The 14,924-nt window shown below is 38.9% G+C and overlaps 2 protein-coding genes and 1 long non-coding RNA gene across 8 annotated transcripts in view; 2 read left to right on the top strand and 1 right to left on the bottom strand.

Moving 5' to 3' along the window:
- Positions 1–11,551, bottom strand: part of marchf1 (membrane-associated ring finger (C3HC4) 1) — a 24,474-nt gene extending 12,923 nt beyond the window's left edge. The window contains exons 1-7 of one of the 6 annotated variants that reach the window (XM_086032733.1): positions 10,678–11,544; positions 10,491–10,602; positions 4,570–4,686; positions 4,049–4,100; positions 3,881–3,950; positions 3,179–3,354; positions 1,566–1,946 (exon numbers count right to left, since the gene is read on the bottom strand). In XM_086032733.1, coding sequence (XP_085888859.1) covers positions 1,566–1,643 — 78 coding nt within the window. In that variant the 5' untranslated portion in view covers positions 1,644–1,946; positions 3,179–3,354; positions 3,881–3,950; ... (2 more) ...; positions 10,491–10,602; positions 10,678–11,544. Of the gene's footprint in view, positions 1–1,565; positions 1,947–3,178; positions 3,355–3,880; positions 4,101–4,569; positions 4,687–10,490; positions 10,603–10,677 lie in introns of all 6 variants that reach the window. The other 5 variants (XM_086032734.1, XR_015087082.1, XM_086032732.1 and 2 more) reach the window with 5 other exon arrangements.
- Positions 3,202–6,217, top strand: LOC147146011 (uncharacterized). Its single transcript, XR_015087083.1, has 5 exons — positions 3,202–3,306; positions 3,867–4,191; positions 4,572–4,696; positions 4,797–4,907; positions 5,955–6,217. It is a non-coding gene; the product is annotated as an uncharacterized LOC147146011 (long non-coding RNA).
- Positions 10,483–14,924, top strand: apela (apelin receptor early endogenous ligand). The gene is made up of 3 exons (XM_086032747.1): positions 10,483–10,750; positions 12,780–12,918; positions 14,588–14,924. Exons 1-2 carry the CDS (start codon positions 10,654–10,656, stop codon positions 12,866–12,868), a joined length of 186 nt encoding a protein of 61 aa, XP_085888873.1. The 5' UTR covers positions 10,483–10,653; the 3' UTR covers positions 12,869–12,918; positions 14,588–14,924.

The following is a 14,924-nucleotide window of genomic DNA, read 5'->3' as shown; positions in this document are numbered from 1 at the left end:
TGACACTCTGTTTAAAAAAAGCATTAAAAGGCCACAGAGTGATGAAAGCTTGCTCTGAGTGGGAAAAGACTGTCAACTGATGATAATGGAAGCATGTGCATGCACACACACCTTGTTCCTGACAACTTTTCCATTCCATTTGAACAAAATATGAGCAATGTTAACAAATCTATACACTGTAAACACACAGTGGTACCTCGACTTACAAGTTTAAATCCATTTTTCCCCATTAAACACACACACACATTGTAGTATTTCCAGTATATGTTGACATGTGCCTTTAAGGGGCAGAGCATCAGGACCTCTGACTCCAGCTCGGGTTGGGTGTTTACCACGTGATTAGTTCAGTCTTAGCGTTTCGCCATACTCCTACTGTTCCGTTCAATAAGTGGCAAAAAGTGTGGTGGCGACTGTGGCTCTTCTTGGAAAAATGCAGGGGAAAAAATTTTTGCTTCACTCGAGCGGCTGCGTACGGTACCTCAAACTTTGGCTCACTTTTGTACAATAACAATAAAACAATTAAGTATTTTTTTATTTATTATTTTATGATGAAGAAATGATTTAATCAAATAAATACACACTCCAAAAATGTTCAAATGTACTGTATATTGTAAGCATAATGACAGAAAACAATTAAAGATTTATTTTTTTACCAAGATAATTATTTTTTCATTGATTTGACAATTGTAAATAATGTAGGCGATTGAGCTATTAGGCTAGCAATATTCAATTGTTTATTTTACAAATATGTTTTGTTTTATTACTTACATTAACTAATGACACTGGTCAAATTTTATAAAATGTTTTAATCGAGATGCAAGTTAAATTTCTAAATTAATTCTTTGATCTGATTCCAAATATGCCCTCGATTTTTTCTCCAGCAAATCAGGTTTTCATAATAATAATATAAGAAGAATAATATAACAAGCAATATACTTATATATTTACTAATACTCATGAATTAGGAAGTAGGTTCAGCAACAGGCGTTTTTTTTCCCCAGAAACGTCATAGCTCTAAATTACAATGCATCAGTAAATTGTATTGCAATAGATTTTACAACGCACTTTCGCATACAAGAACTTCCTGTACTACAAAGACCAGCATTTCTGACCGGTAGAGCCATGAGCTCTTTTTTGTTTAAATGTATTTTTGTTTTTATTGTATTTTGATGTAAATTTCGACTTTAACGGTGAAATCTGACATACAGTGTAGGAACGGAACTCGTTCATAAAATGAGGACTCCCTGTATTTTATTTATATATATATATATATATATATATATATATATATATATATATATATATATATATATATATATATATATATATATATATATATATATATATATATATAAAAATATACACACTGTATATGAATGTTCACTAAGATGACTTCTCACCAGATTTGCTAACAAGGTGGTTTGAACTCCAAGTAGTTTTTCTCTGCATTTTGGTTGAACTCCAAATAGCTTGATTTTGGATGTACATCTGCATTAAGTACTGCATATATTGTTCATACCATACGATGATAATCCGTATTCCTAAGAAGTGGGTCACGACCTTACCTCGTTCCTATCTTTGGGCCGAGGGCCGCTCTTGCCGTTCTCCCTGGCTGGGACCACCGTGATCTGGTGTACGGGCATGCTCGCGGTTTCCAGGCAACACACACACACATACACACACACACACACTCAAGCACACACAGACGTTGGCGTTAGTCCCATGGCGTCCGCCCGCCTTCCCGTCCTTCGATGGGGGGCCATCCCGTCGAAGGAGATGAGGCAGGTCCTGCTATGCCTTGCGCTTCCCTATCCGGATGGTGGAATTAGATTACGAAGACGGCGGTTGAGATGGCTGGGGGTGAGATTGTCATGGCGACTGGGAAACTACTCAGTAGCTCCCTCCCTCCCTCCTTCCTTCCGTCCTTCTCCTCGTGGCCGCCCCTGCTGAGAGAGCGAGAGAGAGGCAGTAAACAAATAGAAGGTGTGTGTTGGCGTGCTGGATTTTGCCGTGCATGCGGGGTGATAATAAGCATATGCTCCGCGAGGGGATTAAGTCTTAGACTAACCTCAATCCACCCCCCGCCCTCATCTCGGAACTAATGGGATTACACGACAAGTGCGCGTGGATGCTAAAAACACACATACAACAAATGAAACTGACTTGTTTCCTCAAGATAGATACTTACCTGATTTAAAAATACTAACATGAGTGTGTGTGTCATGTGTGACCTCACTTTAACCTATACCAGTGGTTCTCAAACTTTTTAAATCAAGTATAGTGGTGCCTTAAAACTAACCTGTTCCATAAAAAAATCATAATGTATTTTTTTATTGCAGAAAATAGCACTCCAAATATTTTATTTTAAATGGAATGTAAAGAATTAAAATTGTGTATCATGATTCAATGCCTCAGTTTGATTTATTGTACTGCTCCTTCTGGTATCCCTGTGTTAGCCACCAGGGGGCAGTAGAATATAGTCATAAAGACAAATGACAATCAGGTGACAGTTAAAACTGTCAGCAAGCCGAGAGCTTCTCTTTATAAAAAAACGAACAAAAAAAAACACTTGTCTGAATTTTTCTGAAATTTAAAAATCTATCATAAAATACTGCAATATCAGAGGTGTTTTTTTTTTTTTTTACAGAGGATAAAGAATGTATCGCTGACATTGGGCCAAAATCTCTTATGTCGCAATTGGTTCATTTTTTGTTTTAACAAATCTATACTATTGGTCAGTCTACACGTATGGGTGTTATTTTTACCATTTTTTGACCAATCAAAGGTGTTGAAAATGGCTTGCTCTCATTGACAATGTAATGTTGATGGTTGAACAAACAAGCCATTTTAGGGGCCTCTTGAAAAGTGAAAGTTTTGGAGATTGAAGTATTGCACCCGACACCACCATTGATTTTCAAAATGGTTAGAAAAATAAAAAGCATGTGAGGTAGTCACAAACGACCAGCAGAGCCCAACTGGTTGATACACTAGAAGTGTTAAACCACACAGAAAGAGTCACAAAGGCCATTCATAAATAATTAGGGTTAACATGATCTGACTTGAACTTGATGTGCGAGTGTGCACTTCACTGCTCTATAAGTGTGTGTGTGTGTGGGTGTGTGTGTGTGTGTGTGTGTGTAAGCGCAAATACTAACGTAGCCCCCGTGTGGTTAGTTACCTGTGTTTGGACGACGATGGCGTTCTTGTTGGGCGAACTGGAGGCACTGACCATTGTCTTTTCCCTCCTGGTTTTCGGCCTCTTCACCCTGGCTGGAATAATCCATGAGGAACGTGGGCGTCCTACAGGTACGACGACGGGTGGAATTGGCTGTGAATACTTATGCATGGCCATCTCTGAAAAACACATTTAAAAACATAAGCCAAAAAGAGCAAAGGACAACACGAAAATATTCCACATTGTTACAGTGTACTGTTCCCTCTATGTCTTTACAGGAAACAAATTATGTTTGTTCCAAACTGAAAAAACCTAACTTCTCATCTCACAATATACGTCAATAATAGTAAAGATTTTGAATTTATATTCTTTATTAACATCATAAAATCAAACTACAGCCGTCACTTTCAGTAGGTGTTTAGGATTAAAGATTGTCTTCAGCAAAAACAAGGTTGGGCTTTTGTTTTCACTCTTCTTCTTTCAAATTTAGAGTTCCGAACATAAGTGTGCCGCCATCTCATGGCCAAGAGTGCAATTACACCCAAAATAAAAGGAGACACAGAACAAAATAGTTATAATTGTACAAGAAAAAGGGAAATTGTGAAGAAGGTGGGTTTACTGTACCTTGTTTTGGAATAAAGCTGTAATGCGTACGTCAGCGACGCACTGAATATTTTTTGTTTTAATTAAGGAAGGAGCGTTTACCTGTGCAATGAAGAGTTGATTGTCTGAAGACCACGATGGCAAAGCTCTCCAAATTGAACTTCCTCCTCCTCTGAATTTGAGGAGATGACATCAAAGCCATGGGTGGCTGCTGAGTGTGTTTGATTTCACTGCAAAGTCCACACAGTGATGACCTCACGGATTGTGTACCTTGCGCTAGGATGTGCTCATATTTGCTTCCGGGACTCATGCTGGACTCTACCTGTGTGTTGGAACATATCAAGGAGATTAAAACTTGCTTTCTGCTCATGCGTGTGTGAATTCTGCACATTGAGTCTGACATTTTTCTTATGGTGAGTCTTCTTCAAAACGTTAAACTAGCTTCCTTAGTTCCTATTCCTTGTTATATGCTGAACAGGTGACTTCTTATCGGGTGCGTGCAAGTAGAGTATTGATACCAGACTCTTACACAGACAGCCCGTAAAATTACTGTATGGAAACCATAATGCACGATCCGGAATGGATCTGTTGACTGTGCCACAGTGCCAGTAAACAACAGCGGACAATTCTGGAACTACCAGACTTGGACAGCTATTGTCCAAAGGAGTGTTCTGTGTGAACTGGACACTATTGTCTGTCCGTTAAATCCTGTATGCGACTGTATACATATTCCATTATTGCTTCTTTCATATCGTGTGACATATTACATAACGTATGGCGGGTTACGCAACAGCTGTGAGCCCATGGAAGTGCCTTTCTCCGGCTTTGAGCTGGCCTTCATCGTCATCGCCTTCGTCGTCTTCTCGCTCTTCAGCGTGGCTTCCGTCTGCATCCGGCCTGACGACGGCCTGCAGCCAGGTAAGAAAAGGCAACACACACTTTCGGATAAGATGCTCAGACAAGAGACACATAAGTAGATTTTTGAACACTTATTAGTAGGTGTGTTTGCGCTCTTCAGATGAAGGCGTCTATGAGGCTACAAGAGGGAAACAGAGAGTTATCAGCAGGCAGGCCAAACCACAGACACACTAAATGAAGCATGAAAAGACGCACTGTCAATAAAAGCAAGGTAACAGTATACTTTCTCTCCAGTCGTTATGGGATTTTTTAAAAATGAATTATAACTAACTATTCAAAATGTGATCAAAAGCACTCTTGGACGGTTCTGTTCAAATGTTGTCTTTGAGAAAACTACATAAAATACTGAAAATGATCTACGATGCCGAAACAAAGTAAAAAATGTTATGTTTGCTTTGGGAAAGCAAATGAAATGTATTTCATTGTTGGGTCATGAAATATGTACCGGTACCATATTATTTTTTTGTTTGCGTTATTTCAATAACTATGGCACAACAACAAAAAATACAGCTTTAAAAATCTGACAATACATTATATTTTATGGGACCATATGATATGACACATACCAAAAGGATGCTAATATATGACTAACTCTCCAAAAAGGCTTGAAATGCTTTATCTTTATCTGAGTTTTCTATTCATAAAAATTGTAGTAATGTCTTTATTACTTCAATATATTTCATTGCTCAGTGATCGTTTTTTTGAATGAGCTGCCTCCTCAGTCCTCATTAAAGTATTCTGAATGGTGAATGAGTGTGTTTGGGGAAAGACAAGTGACACATTGGATTGTTTCTTAAAGCACCTTATGGGTCCGCAGTGGCCGCCATGTCCGAGTTGGGCTTTAACAAAACGCCTGACTTTTGGCCTCTGAAGACCCGGCGAGGTGACATCTTGACTGGGGAGGGACTGCAGGCTGGGCTCCCTGTTGAGTTTGCCCCTTGACCTCTGAGCCCTCCGTCAGTCAGCCGTCTAGTTGCAATAAAGACGGCCAGCTTGCTAGTGGCGCGAGACTCTATCAGCTTCTACTTGGATGAATTTGAGATGTGATGACCTGTGTTGTGTGTGTGTGCGTGCGTGCGAGTGTGTATTGAGCATCATGGCTGTTCACGGGCATATGCATCCATCAGGTTTTTGGAGGGTCCCATTGCTGATAAGGGGGTCTTAAGAGTCATTAAGTAGCAGCCAACCATGGGCTTCATTAGCACAGACGACCACATGCTATGACAACAGAGTCACTAGCACTCTTAACTGTGCGCAGGAGATCACAATCAGCTCACACGCGCTGACGGCCAATGGAGGATGCAAACTGCACGAGGACACACAGAGATTTATCGTCCACACTTGTACTGTTTGGCAGACACGTTCATTGCTATAAAGAAGTTGGACCGTTCAAATTAGAACAATCGTAACAAGCAAACCTAGATAGGTTTGCCTCCATTTTTTTTATAATAAAAATGTTTATTATACTTTTTAAAATCATATACCACCCATTGTTTTGTGTATTCTTTTCCTTTTTAAATTGATTTTTTTCCCCAACATGTCATACAGATCAGCACCAAAACACGCACGCACTTTGTATGCAACAATGCTTGTTTTAAAGCGTTGTATAAATAAAGCTGAGTAGAGTTAAATAGTTACGGTAAAAAATACATGCACCTATTTTTTTTTTTTTTTTACTATATTTAAAATTTGAAATTTGAAAAACTTGATTATAATATTAAAAATAACTGTACAAAGCAGAGTGTTATTAAATACAATAACAAGGAGGCCCAACATTGGGACCAAATCTTTTTTTTTTTTTTTAAATGTATTATTTTTTAATATTTCAAAGTTTGATAGTTTTACTTTCAATTATAAAACAAAATACATTAAGTTACAACAAATACAGCCAAAGGCAATCATCTGATTTATAATTATTTCACAATGTCTTTATATATATATCTTAGATTGTTTTCCCTTAAGTGTTAGCAAATAAAAACTGTGGCTGCATCCAAGAAGGCTAAGGCGTTAGAAGTTTCGTAGAAAAAAAAATAGAAATATTCTTTTTTAAATGCAAACAAACACAATGAAACACAAATGACATGAAAATAAATGACAAACAATAAAAACACGAATAAAATGCAAATACAAATAAAATATTTTTGTGATGTCACCATTGAAGACTACCTGCAATGACAAAGAAGTGTGAAGAAATGCCATGGTGCAATGGTGGAGCAGTAAACAGTATGTATAGTATAACAGTGAAAACAAAAATAAAAACGGGATTGAAATAACACGATTTTCCTGACATTGCCAAGCTGACTATGTATAGCAGCGCAAGCGACGGTCGGTCGGCCACAAAAGGACAACTTTTATGACTCACTGTTCTTCGGTTTTATCAGAGAGGAAGTTTCTTATCTACGGATGCTTAGGAGATGTGGATGAAGAGGAGGAAGGCTGAGAAGAGCCAAGCTGCCTACGAGGTTGTAAAGATTGCAGCTAACAGAGAATGTACCAAAACATTGCCTAAAAAAAGCCAAATAAAAAGCAACAGTTACATTTTTCAACATTTGTCCAAACACTTTCTAATGTTGCATGTAAAGCTTTTTTTTTCTAATCGATCTGTGGTAGACAACTTGCAGGAAGTGACTTGTATATATTAAAAAACCTATTACCAATGAGAATATGAATTTTAACAGACTCTGAAAAATGTTTGCACCCTGACCTTTAAGGAAAAGATATAAATTAACACTAGCAGCAAAACGTACCATTTCTATCCATCCCAAGTGGCAGTCATTGTGCCACTTGCTGTCGACTGCAAATGACATCACAGCTGCTCAGGGCTCAGGTCACAACTAATCACGGCTAAAACGTAAAAAGTAGAATACTGTACTGTACCGTACTGTCCTGTAAAATACTGTTTAGACTAGTGGGAGCACAAACAACATATTGAAAAGAAAACTTTTGGGTTCATTTCACTTTAATGTCGGAAAAAGCTTTGAACTTATTTCTCTTGGTCTCATTTCCTTCATATCACAAAAACCTGGGATAGGAACAGGGGTGTGTAGATTTTTTATATCCACAGTAGACAGTACCTAAGGCAACCGGTGGATGCCCATTGGGCGTGCATTTGGACCTTTATTGGCCTGTGGCTAAAGAGCCTCTACGATTTCTAATGTGATTAGCTAGGCTTTTTCCATTTGGTCCATTATGAAAATAAGAACCTGACAAGTGCAACGATTACGACTCTGTCCTACTGATTGAATTCCTCTGTGTGGGTCAGTCACTTAGTGATGTGTGCGTGCACCTGTGTGTGTGTGGGGGGGGTGTTTGAGCAGGCGGGGAAATCCCCCGTCAAGGCGTTTAATCCCCCAGCAAGAGCAAATATTACAACACCAAAAAATCTGGCAGAGAGACTTTTTTGGGGGTGAGAAACACACACACACACACACACACACATATATACACAAATAACACACAAGTTGGATGCCAGGTGGCTGTGAATGACAATTGGTGGTCGCATTAGCATATTCAAATGGGGCAAAATAAAACTTCTTTAAAAGACAATGGCTGCTGATATGCAAAGCGCAACACAAAAAACAAACCTGGCCGAGGAGAGCGTTTGCCAAATCCGTCAGGAATCTCGGCCATGTCCACGCAGACATTTTTGCAAATACCATAAAGTCATAAAGGCGCACACACACACGAACACACACACACAAACACGGTTGTGTTGTCTTTTGTGGGTTTCTCAAGAGAGATGCTTGTTCAAAGTCTCGGGGAGTGTTTTGCAGGCCTACCGCTCCATTAACATCCTGCTGTTTGCCTTAATCCTCATTCACATGTAATGGGCGACATCTCATCTTAATGTGCTAATTGATTAGCAGCACGCTCAATGGAGGAGTCGCTAACGCCGCGGAGGAGACGCTGGCCGGCCAGCCGGCCGGCCGCACGCGTGCGCTAATGAGGTGGCGACATACAAGCGATGCAGCGTTTTACACTTTTTTTTTTCCTCTCAAAATTTTCAAAGTCGCTTCATGAGTTTAATTCTATATTTTGTATTGACAGTATAACGGAAAATGTAATATATTTCTTTTTGTTTCAAATTTCCCTTTTTTTTTTTAAGCAAGGTAAAGTGACACAGTTTTAGATTTTTTTCATAATGTTTTGACTATTGTCATTTCTATGACTATATATTATTATTATGCATATTATATATTTCTTTTTTATTTTAATTCATCATTTTTATCTTACCCTATTTTAGTTTACAAGGGATTGCTCAAAATATTATTACAAACTATATATTGAAATTTAATACCTTTTTTGGAATTATTTTCCCCATTTAATACAATTCTACAAATAAACCTGTATTCATTTTTAATGTATTTATTTAACCCTCCTTTTTTAGTCAACCACAGGATTTGCAGCTAAAAACCTTTTTCCATAATATTCAAAATATTTATAACTTCATTTTTATTTAATATTTTCAGATTTTTTTTTAATTGCATCGTACTGATAAAATGTTTTTGCTTTTTTTTTTTTAGGTATCAACACACATTATCCAGATATAATGTGCACTGTTCATTTTCATTTTTTTTTTTTTAATTCGAGAAAAATGTTGCATGTTCGCAGTTCGGCACCCGTGGATTCACCTTTTCGCTGATTTAATTTTTTTTTGTGTAGTATGGTAGGGGGTGCTTTAGGAGGGATCCAACATAATACTTTTAAAATATATATTTCTTCTGTTCTATAAATACTTGACAGTAAACCCTCACTGATTCATCATTCACTCACCTACTTGCAAATATTTCTATAGGTTTCACCTATATGGCCTCAAAAATATTAATTTACTACAAATAATGCGTCTTTGTTCCGATAGAATCATATTAAACCGCGACTATCAATGTTATTTTCTATTATACGTTAGCATTAAGATAGTAGGCTGTTTTAAGTTAAAGAAGGAATGCAGTCACGGAACAAATGAAATGCATATGTCAAGGGACTACTGTATGTGGAATTTGCGAGTACTCAAATGTATATACTTGTACTCGTTCTAAAAATAAATCCAATTAGCAATTTTTAAGCAAGGATCACTGTGGGCCTGAACAATCACTCCAATTTCAATTGACAATGCAATGTAGTAATCTTCAAATTGCAAAGGCTGCAATTTGGAAAAAAAAACCTCTTCTTTCTGAGAGTCAGTGAGCAGGCTTTATTTGTTGTATACAGTATATTGTCGCAGTCCTGTAAAAAACACTTTTGTCCATTTCTTTCTCATTTTTCTTATTTTTACATGAATCCGCGTGACAGACATCGCATTAATGTGACTTTTTTTTTTAATTCCAAAACTGGACATACATGTTTTTACAGGACTGTGACAATATCTTTATCTTATTAATTTACAATGTTTAGATGAGTTCAGCACTTAAGTAGCGTAGTTCATGAAATACTGAATCTGATATTGTTTATCGTAATACGGATTAATTTATTGCTTATTTGTAAAAGAGGGACTTGAAAAAAATAATCACATAAATCGTAATCGCAATATTGACGATGTTGTTCACTAGTTCACTGTTACCATATACCAATCACACATGGAGCGTGCGTGCGGCTGTGTGCTTGTGTGTGTGTTCAAGGGGGCAGTTGCAGGGTCGGGTGGGGGTCTTCCTGTCATTTGAATTACCCTCTACATGTGGGGTCAATATGTGCCATGCTTGTGTGTGAGAAGTTGAAGTGGAGGGTGAGGGGAGGGTGATGGTCTTGGGGGTGGGGGGCTGCTGGAAAGCCAGTATAAAGGAGGTGGGGGAAGAAGCACCTTTGTCACTTAGCTCTCAAGTCTCTGGAAAAGACTGTGGACATTCTGCAGGGACATCATCTACTTGGAGCTTCTCCAGGATTGTCTACCCTGGCAGTCTTCTACTTCTGGGCTGAAAAAAAGCCACAAGTAAGCGTTAGAAGCAGGACTCCTCAGACCCAAGATGAGGATCTTCAACCTGTTCTACCTGCTCACGTTGCTGCTGATGCTGTTCGCCACCGTGGTGGTGGTGGTAAAGCCAGCCTCCATCGCCAGGCCAAGTAAGAAGAAGACGAAGCCGCAAAACTTGCTGCAAGTCGAACCTGATTGAACTGGAAATATCTGACGCCTAGCGTTAAACCGAGTGTACTTTTTACGATAACTTATCGATTAAAAAACTAGACCAAAAAAGGTAAATAATAATACCATCACCAAGAGACTAAAAACGTCGAATATTGAACTATAGTTAGTCTCGGTTGGAAAATGACGAGTAAAAGTAAGAAAAAAGTTCGTGATTTTACCTTGAGAAACACGCCATGATTCCTCCAGACGCCTTCAAATATACCAGTACGACCGCTCATGTAATGTAATCCGGTGAGAGTGGGATGGGAGGCGAAAATGATGGTCGTATTTCATAATTAATGCCTAGTACCATTAATAAAGTACATCTAAAACAACTATATGTGTCGGTACTTATGTTTAAATCATTAATTGTTCGATAGATTCTAATACGTACCCACCGCCACTCATCGCTCCTGATTGATGCGTTCAAGATTTACCGCCAATGTCGTAAATTATAAAATCCTCTGAAACGACAAAATCATGTACTGGTAGATAAATATCGTCACACTTTTGAATAAAAAAAACATTACCTCCAAATGTCTATACCAGTATATGTTTACGTTCAAGCCGGTATTTTTGGGGCTGGTTAATGTTTAAATTGAGTTAAAAGTAGCGACCGCCTATCATCACTACTGATTGTTGCGTTCAAGTTTTACCGCCAACGTCGTAATTACCACAGTCTCGAATACTCCGTTTATGGACGTTTGATAAACCATATTTAAAGCAGATAATAACATAAAAGTTAAAAAAATAATAATAATTTTGGGGTAATTGACGTTGAGTCCGCTAAATCGCGATAGATCATCGCCAATCAGGGTAAAGGAGAATTTCCATCGTAAATTACCAGTAGAAGGTTAATCTTTCAATTGTGTTTGTTTGACTAATTTCCAAACGCCAGTCGTCGTTATGAATGTTTGATACTTCAAGATTAACTTAAATACAAAGAAGTACTATTCTATTAGAATAAATATGTGTTAAGATAGTTTTGTTTGGGTGGTTGCAAAAAAAAAAAAAAAGTAGACAACGTCAGGTTTGCTGCATTCAAGTGTATCACCAACGGCGTAAATGACAAAATCAATCAATGGAATGTTTTATAAATACGATTAACTAAAACAATCAAGATTAAAGTAAAATATTTAAAGTTGAAAGTTCAGTTTTGTTTTATTACTACGACGAATTAAAAATAACGAGTCGGTTTCGTGTGTCTTTAACCCGTCGAAGCGTTCACTTCCACCACACAACGTCGTAAACCGGGGCTTTAACTGCTCGAGACGCTGAAAACTGCATGTGTGGGCACTTTGGATTCGTTTTTACGATTGGCTTTAATTACACACTTAGCTGCACCGCAACAGGTGATATGTATAAAATGAGAGCTTGGAGGCTTGCGGCTCCTCATCAGATGAGCACCGCCGCCGGGGATCACACAACTCGGCGGGTCTCCATTGTCCGGTGCTTTTGTTAATCCCAGCGTTAAAATGCCATGCAAATACGCCCCAAGCTTTTATTAAACAAAATGACACGGGAGGAGAATCTAAAGACGCGTATGGCTCGAGGGTTGGGGTTCTCCCTCTGTCGAATGGGGGGGTGGGTGTCATAAAGTCATCTGGCACTTTTTATGTTCTTCCTGGGTTTGACCGGCAGCCTGTGAACGGCGGGAGCTGAGTGGATTTATTAGGGATGTTTGGAAATAGTCATGTGTTTGGTGGCTGTGTTCCACTTTATTAGGTAAGGAGGGAGAGGGGTGTGTGTGTGTTGGGGGTGGGGGGGTCTAACACCAGTTTGAAGCACACAGTTGAGGTCACCTGACGTTATTTTTGTGATGGAAAATGGTGATAACATCTCCATCTCCATAACCCCAGTAAACTTACTCAAATGTATTGTCAGAACAATAACATACAGTGTAGCTCATACACTATACAGTACAGTAGAGAACACTTAGAATTCAAAATCAACTGTTTTCTGTTGCAGATTTCTTGAATGTGAGGAAAAAGTACCACAGACACTTTTGCCTGCATCGACGATGCTTGCCTCTGCACTCCAGAGTCCCCTTCCCCTGATGAGACTGCTGAGGACAGGACATCTTGTGGTGCTTTCAAGGAGGCCATAGGTGGGCAAACACATTTAATTACGTTCTGTGGAATTTCCCCAAAATGGCTGCTTCAAAGTCAAATCAATGATTTACTGTTTAATTTCAGGCATGAGTCCTTGAGATTTTTTTGTGCAACCTAGCTGTGATGATAGACAAGTCCAACCAATTTTATGTTGATCAGTGAAACTGGTGATGTGGCTTATTTTTTCCTAAACTTCCAGGCTCCTTTTTCACAAAATTTTCCATCAAAATGGCTGCTTCAAACCAAATTACTTCCTGTTAAATTTTGGAGATGGGTCTTTAATAGTTTTTCGTGTCTTCTTGTAATAAACATGTCCACTTAATTTGTCAATCGGTGATGGCCGGCAATTTTTTTCTTGGTTTGACTTTTGTTTTTTTTCTTACTTGACCCCTTTGATTGCTTTAGTCCAAAAAAATGGCTGCTTCAGACCAAAATGTCTAACTTCCTGTTCAATTTCAGGCATAGGCATAGACATGCCAACCCAATTTTATGTCGATCGGTGAAAGTGATGATTTTTCAATGTTTCAGGGACACTTTCTCATGGACTTCATCCTCAAAATGGCTTCATCAAACCAAATTTCCTGACTTACTGTTAAATTTTGTGGATGGGTCGCTGAGACTTTTTTGTGCGTCCTGTCAAAAGACATGTCCACCCAATTTGGGGTAAATTCATGAAACTGGAGGCTGGGTCTATTCTTTCCCAAAACTTTCCTGACCCCCATATCTTGGAATTTGCCCAACACTGGCTGCTTTCGACCAAAATTACCAACTGCCTGTCCCATTTTAGGCATAGGTTCTTCTTCTGTTTGATGATTATTATGAAAATTCACCATGGAGAAGGGGTTTGCAATGTTATATAAATTAGCCCCCAACACCTGTAGAACCAAATGATGCTAAATTGAGTGGGCATGGCCATTACAACAGGATGCATGAAAAAGTCTGAAGAACCAAAAAATTGAACAGGAAGTCATCCATTTTTGTTTCAAGCAGGCACTTCTCACTCTGTAGCAGCCCTGGCAAATTCGAAAAATGTAGCCCCAGACCCCAGTAAAACCAACTGACCCCAAATTGGGTGGACATATCTGTCATAACAGGATGCATGAAAAAAATCTCACAGACCCATGCCCGAAACTGAAAAGGAAGTCAGTCATGGTGATTTGAAGCTGATGTTTTGGGAAAAATTCCAGGACTCATACATTTGACACACTTGTACAAGAAAATTGTCCCAAATGAAGCCCAAACCTATCTTGGACAGATGCTAACTTGCCAAGCTTTTTTGCTGACACCCTATAATGTGAGCAGAACATGGTGTCAAAGTTTGATCATTTTGAAGGCTGGCCTTGAAAGAGGGGGTTTGAGGGCCCCTCCATCGCAGCTTTCAGCTTTAATTCCACTTGAAATGGTTTCCCCCGCCCCCTTCTTCTGGGTACCAGAGGCTGCAGGTGGCACTTGAGTAGGTGTGTGTGATTAGTGGCAGAGATGTGCGGGACTTCTGGTCAACATAAATCTGGCTAATGACACGGAAGCAGGATTAAAAGCGACACAGGAATGCCTGAGCCCCTCGTTTATGTCGGGACAGGCACGCTCAAACACTCTGAACTGGAGTTTACCTCCCTTGCTGTCAGTTGGGGCTCATAATCTGACCACTGTTTCTTCCCGTTGCAGGTTTGACACTCAGGAATGAATATGGTACAGCTACCTTGCACGTGTGGGCCCAACAACCAAAGGCTCATGATTAGAACAACAACCACAAAACGGAGGACACAGGAGACTATCTTGAAAATGTCCGAGCGCCTCGATTCATCAATAAGCCAAAGAACAAATCAAAGATAGAATCTGTATTAAAGAAAAACCAGAGGAGTCAGTGCTTGAAAAATGTGCTGGATTCCACAAGGTATGGACCAAAGAGCTGCTTGTGGTCATGTTGTTGACAAATGTGTACATATATACTGTATAATGCATTGTATGCACTTCAAATGTTTATTAAATACATTTTATTCCT

This window comes from Filicampus tigris, chromosome 6, assembly GCF_054856515.1.
Source record: "Filicampus tigris isolate MCC_2025a chromosome 6, RoL_Ftig_1.0, whole genome shotgun sequence".
Lineage (NCBI taxonomy): Eukaryota > Metazoa > Chordata > Actinopteri > Syngnathiformes > Syngnathidae > Filicampus > Filicampus tigris.
The sequence above is the reverse complement of the archived record's forward strand: the minus strand, read 5'-3'. Positions and strand labels throughout refer to the sequence as shown.